Source organism: Colobus angolensis, unplaced genomic scaffold, assembly GCF_000951035.1.
Source record: "Colobus angolensis palliatus isolate OR3802 unplaced genomic scaffold, Cang.pa_1.0 Scaffold99, whole genome shotgun sequence".
Taxonomy (NCBI): domain Eukaryota; kingdom Metazoa; phylum Chordata; class Mammalia; order Primates; family Cercopithecidae; genus Colobus; species Colobus angolensis.
Window position 1 is genome coordinate 6,119,847 of NW_012123931.1, and position 6,481 is coordinate 6,126,327.

The window sequence follows — 6,481 nt, forward strand, 5'->3', positions numbered from 1 at the left end:
ATCCCCACAGCTCGTCTCTTCATCTTGGTTTTGCCACAGAAAGAGCAAGTGTACTTGGCGTGCTGGCTGATTTCAATTTTCTTCACCATTTTCCGGAGGGAGGCCCCATAGCGGGTTCCGTATTTACCGACGATCCCGACTTTCTTGGTACGTTTGGCCATGTCGCCGTGAACTAGGTCCGAGCCTAGCCAGGAGTTTTTATTTCAAAAGTTCAAAAACAATCATTGAGAAAAGCCAAAATCTTTCTGTTTCTTGTTAGTCATCTGGCCATTTCCATAAGTATGGCAATTACACCAAGCCATTGAAAAGATGTGGTTTTGGTTAATTTTATCCCATTTCAAATGTTTTCTCTAGTTGTTACTTTGGTCCTGTGACTCTGAAAGAAACTATCTACATAACTAATCATGCATTCAAAACATATTCATATTAAGGTGTTTACAGTTTAATCTTGTATTACAGTATAGTAGAATACTCTATGTTAATTATAAATTCATCGTTTTTAAGGTTTTTCAAATGTGAAAACAATTAAGTATGCTTTTTGAAGTAAGTCCAATTCTAGGACATTACCCACTGGTCTTCATGGTATTTCTGTAATGAATAGTGTTAACCTGGGTCACCAGAATGGTGCAGACATGCTGATTGAAATAGAATGAGTTCAGCATTGTTGGTAGACTATCAGTATCCCAGAGGCTGATCATTCACTACAGCTTGCTAAATATTTTTCCATAATGCCAGTAAGCACTTTTACCCAGGTTACCCTTTTCCTCCCATTAATGTGATCCTGTTGTGGTCTCCTGTTTCTCTTAAGCTATCTCAGATGAGAGGTGATTATTTCTCACACGACTGAGAGTCCCTTTTTTACCCTCTGCCATAAGATCCTCTTATGCTCCTTACTGAAATCAACATGTAGGAGGCAGGATGAAGACAATATACAAACATGTTTCCTGCCATGTGGCCACCAAGAGCAGCTTACAATATGCTCCACCTAGAAGTCACTTATTTCCAGGCCAGCAGGGGTGTTTTTCTATGGTGTGTCTCTTTCTCTTAAAAGCACATCTGATTAAGTTTAGCACAATCAGGATAATCTCCATTTTGATAAAGACAAAGTCAACACATGAGTAACCTAATTTCATGAGTGATTTCCCAGCACAGTCACACATGTTTCTACCCTCAAGAGGAAAGTATTACACAGCAGGTGTGCAAGAGACTGGGAATCCAGGGTATTATCTTGGAACGTTGTCTACCCACCTAAATAAACTTTTAAAATAGTCTTTCACCAGTTACAGTGGCTCATGCCTGTAATACCAGCACTGTGGGAGGCTGAGGCAGGTAGATCATGAGGTCAGGAGTTTGAGATCAGTCTGGCCAACATGATGAAATCCTGTCTCTACTAAAAATACAAAAATTAGTCAGGCGTGGTGGCACACACCTGTAATCCCAGCTACTAAAATGGCTGAGGCATGAGAATTGCTTGAACCCAGGAGGTGGAGGTTGCAGTGAGCCTAGATCACACCACTGCACTCAGCCTGGGTGACAGAGCAAGATTCCATCTTGAAAAAATGAAAAGTCTTTCTGCTGCTTTTGTTATCTACATAAACAAAGATATCAACTGGATATAATAATTATTTTCCAGTTTTATTCACTACAAATCTTAGCATGTTTTTCTCGCTCATTTTTCCTGTATGCACCATTTTATACATTCACACACACATAGAATAAAAATATATCCAATTATTCAATTTTGGTTGAATATTCGTGAAAATAAGTGTTAAAAATTCTTTTTTTTTTTTTTTTTTTTCTGTTTGAAGAGGGGTTTTACTGTTGTACTCAAGAGTGTTGTTTCTGGAGACAAAGTTGCCTGTGCTTTAATAGGGAGATTCCAGGGAGAATCCAAATCATAAGGTGTAATATTTTACATTAATAAATTGAATACAAAGCAGTAAGTATAAATTTGCTTTCAGGATTTTCAAAGTGTTTAGTTTTGTTAGTCACCTAATTAGTTTTGTTGTAATAATTGATCTTCTGAAAATATGTACAAACTTGTACTCACACAAAAACACTCATTTCATAGTATTCATACACCTAAGGTTTATCTTCAGAGTAATATGAGTATATTTAACTCTATGTAAATTAAAACTAAGTCTGTATGCTTGCAGGCAGACAGACCATACATTCAAAGAAAGCTATATAACAAATTTATTAATAAATTTTCAGGACTTCGAAATACATGGACTTTGTTTCTATTTCTTCTTCTGTTTTTTGTTTTTTTTTGAGATGGAGGCTCACTGTCACCCATGCTGGAGTACAGTGGTGCGATCTCGACTCACTGCAACCTCCACCTCCCAGGTTTGAACAGTCTCCTGCCTCAGCTTCCAGGTGTGCACCACCATGCCTGGCTAATTTTTGTATTTTTAGTAGAGACAGGGTTTCACCATGTTGGCCAGGCTGGTCCTAAACTCCTAGCCTCAAGCATTCCACCTGCCTTGGCCTCCCAAAGTGGTGGAATTACAGGCATGAGCCATTGCACATGGACGTATTTTATTTATATTTTTGTATAATTATTGTGACCATAAAAAAACCTGTAGTAACAATTTAATTTTACATTTTAAAATAAATAAAAGCATATAATTACACTGTTGGTAATACAAAAGATAAATGCTAGAGGTTATGGATACCATATTTATCCTACTGTAATTACTACATATTGTAGGCGTGAGTCAAAAGATGCCATATAAGGCATAAATATGTACACATACTATATAACCACAAATATAAATAACAAATTTCAATAAGAAAAAAGAGTAAAAATTTAATCTGTGGAAACAATATTCTTTAACTCATTTGCAGTTTAAAGCCATTGGCAAAGTGATTACTAGAGATGTTATTCCACTATATAACAAATCATATATTGCTACCATCTTGTAGCCGCACCCTTGAGTAAGGTGGGATATAGTGGCATGATAATGCTTCATTAAACGCACAATAGTCTTAACATGGTTAAAAAATAATAAAATTAACTTCACACACAATTTTTTTTTTTTTGAGGGGGTGGGAGCACAGAGTTTTGCTCTTGTTGCCCAGTCTGGAGTGCAATGGCATGATCTCGGCTCAGCACAACCTCCATCTCCCTGGTTAAAGCAATTCTCCTGCCTCAGCCTCCTGAGTAGCTGGGATGACAGGCATGCACCATCATGGCTGGCTGATTTTTTTGTAATTTTAATAGAGACGGGGTTTCTCCATGTTGGTCAGGGTGGTCTCGAATTCACCACCTCAGGTGATCCACCCACCTTGACCTCCCAAAGTGCTGGGATTTCAGGCATCGAGCCCAGCCTTAACAATTTTTAAATGTACCGTATTTTATTACATAAAAGTACAATTAGTAAAACAATATACTAATTTATTTTAACATACTTTCAACTATTTCTTTGTGACACTATAATGTAGAAAAGTATTGCTCTGAACATTTACCTTATACATTACTTAATAGAGGTTTACTACAAAGAACCTCTCCACTTATATTTTCATTATGCATCTTACATTTTAATGTCCTTACTCTTTTATAGAAAATGTCATAATGTCCAAGTAATTTTTAAATGTCTAATATCTCTGATGTAGAAGCAATTGATCACTTGCTTTCACATGTGAATAAAATAGGAATAAAATAACAGCATAATTTGAAAGCTGTATTACATCACTATTCAGTTTTCAAAAAATTTTAAGCAAGTATACTTTCAATGTAATTACAATGCTTCCAAAAATCTCTTTTTAAAGTTACATACAAATCATTTATCTAAAAACTGTAGTTGTGGGTTAGTTTTTATACTCAAGTGTCAGTGCCTTAGTTATTCTACTGTAGATTCTGATATTTATATACATTCTATTTCAAATTAAATGTTTTCATATTTACTGCATCTGCAAAACTATATTTTAGTATAAACTCTCTGGTGTTTTCTAAGATGTAGTTTCTGGAAAAAAAAAAAAAGTGTTTCTAAACGTATTACATTTACAGGACTCATCTCCAATATAAATTTCCTGATGTTGAACAAACTTGAGCAACTGCTTCAGGGTTTTCCTCTAGTACAAAATGTGTGCAATAAGATCTCTGATATAAGTAAATGTGCTATAACCCCCTTTATAGTTGTAATAGTTGTCTTCATATTTCTTCAGTTTATAAAGGCTTATACTTTCTGAAATATTTTTTGACAGTAATTACACTCTTAATGCTTTTACTAAAAGGAACCTTTTTATGTTAAGACATGAGTAGGAGTTAATGGGTTTTCCATATTCCTTATATTTGTAGAATTTTTCTCAAGGACAATAGCTTTCTTGTGAAATAAGGTGTAAGTACTGATTAAAAGTTTTGCCACATTCTTCACACTTGTAGGAGTTTTGCCAGTATGAGTTATCTTACCCACAATCAAGTGTGGCCACCATATAAAGGCTCTATCACATTTTATATATTTCTAGGGTTTCACACCAGAATAATTATTGTTATGTATAGAGAAGTTGGAGGGGTTGGTAAAAGCACTGTCACTTTTTTTAGGTTTGTGGAACTCCTCCTCAGCATGAATTATCACCAAGTCTCTTAAGAATTCAGAAATGGTGGCCAGGCATCATGGTTCATGCCTGTAATCCCAGCACTTTAGGAGGCCAAAGTGAGTGGATCACCTGAGGTCAGGAGTTCAAGACCACCCAGGCAAACATGGTAAAATTGCATCTCTACTAAAAATATAAAAATTAGCTGGGCATAGTGGTAGGCACTTGTAATCTCAGTTACTAGAAAAGCTGAGGCAGAAGAACGACTTGAATTCAGGAGGCGGAGGTTGCAGTGAGCCAAGATCGTGGCATTGTATTCCAACTTGGGTGACAAGCGTGAAACTTCATCTCAAAAAAAAAAAAAAAAAATTGATTGAAAACTTGTTATAGGCTTTGCCACATTCTTCAGGGGCCACATTCTTTAAGGTTTCTGTCCAATATGAATTATGTGTCATAAGGGTTGAGAACTCCCTCTTTGTCACATTCTTTATATTTGTAGGGTTTATGTTCCATATAAATTCTCATATGTAGTAAAAGTTGATAGCTGGTTAAAAACTTTCCCACATTCATCAAACTCATAGGGTTTCTCTCCAGTATGAATTATCTTATGTCTAGTAAGGGTAGAGGAGTGTTTAAGGCTTTGCCACATTTTCACATTTGTAGGGATTCTCTCCCATATGAATTATCTCATGTCTTCTAAGGTTTGAGGATGAAATAAAGGCTTTGCCACATTTATTGCACTTGTATGGTTTCCCTCCAATATGAATTTTCTTATGTGAAAAAAGGGTTGTGGGATGGTTAAAAGCTTTGCCACACTTCACATTTGTAGGGTTTCTCTCCAGTATGAATTCTCTTATGTCTAGTAAGCGTAGAGGAGTACTTAAAGCCTTTGCCACATTCTTCACATTTGTAGGGTTTCTCTCCAGTATGAATTCTCTTATGTCTAGTAAGGGTAGAGGAGTACTTAAAGCCTTTGCCACATTCTTCACATTCGTAGGGTTTCTCTCCAGTATGAATTCTCTTATGTGTAGTAAGGTGTGAAGACCAGTTGAAGGCTTTGCCACATTCTTCACATTTGTAGGGTTTCTCTCCAATATGAATTATTTTATGTGTAGAAAGGGAAGAAAGGTACTTAAAGGTTTTGCCACATTCTTCACATTCATAGGGTTTCTCCCCAGTATGAATTCTCTTATGTATAGTAAGGACAGAAGAGCGCTTAAAGGCCTTGCCACATTCTTCACATTTGTAGGGTTTCTCTCCAGTGTGAATTTTCTTATGTGTAGTAAGGTTAGAGGAGCGGTTAAAGGCTTTGCCACAGTCTTCACATTTGTAGGGCTTCTCTCCAGTGTGAATTTTCTTATGTGTAGTAAGGTTAGAGGAGCGGTTAAAGGCTTTGCCACAGTCTTCACATTTGTACCACTTCTCTCCAGTATGAATTATCTTATGTGTAGTAAGAATAGAGGACCGACTGAAGGCTTTGCCACATTCTTCACATTTGTAGGGTTTCTCTCCAGTATGAATTCTCTTATGTGTAGTAAGAGTTGAGGAAATGTTAAAAGCTTTACCACATTCTTCACATTTGTAGGGTTTCTCTCCAGTATGAATTCTCTTATGTTTAGAAAGGGGAGAGGAGCGCTTAAACACTTTGCCACATTCTTCACATTTGTAAGGCTTCTTTCCAGTATGAATTATCTTATGTGCAGTAAGGGAACAGGAGTACTTAAAGGCTTCACCACATTCATCACATTTGTAGGGTTTCTCTCCAGTATGAATTCTCTTATGTTTAGTAATGGTAGATGAGTCGTTAAAGGCTTTGCCACATTCTTCACATTTGTAGGGTTTCTTTCCAGTATGAATTATTTTATGTGTAGAAAGGGAAGAAAGGTACTTAAAGGTTTTGCCACATTCTTCACATTCATAGGGTTTCTCCCCAGTATGAATTCTC

At 36.4% G+C, this 6,481-nt stretch overlaps 2 protein-coding genes across 2 annotated transcripts in view; both read right to left on the reverse strand.

Annotated features, from left to right (window-relative positions):
* The window catches only part of LOC105505196 (putative 60S ribosomal protein L37a), a 493-nt gene extending 322 nt beyond the window's left edge, over positions 1 to 171 (reverse strand). Inside the window, exon 1 of the mRNA XM_011932982.1 lies at positions 9 to 171. Coding sequence (XP_011788372.1) covers positions 9 to 161 — 153 coding nt within the window. The 5' untranslated portion in view covers positions 162 to 171. The remainder of the gene's footprint in view (positions 1 to 8) is intronic.
* Positions 172 to 5,168: 4,997 nt separating this feature from the next.
* LOC105505195 (putative zinc finger protein 66) overlaps positions 5,169 to 6,481 on the reverse strand; it is a 25,042-nt gene continuing 23,729 nt past the window's right edge. The window contains 3 exon segments of the mRNA XM_011932981.1: positions 5,169 to 5,311; positions 5,394 to 5,603; positions 5,685 to 6,317. Coding sequence (XP_011788371.1) covers positions 5,169 to 5,311; positions 5,394 to 5,603; positions 5,685 to 6,317 — 986 coding nt within the window.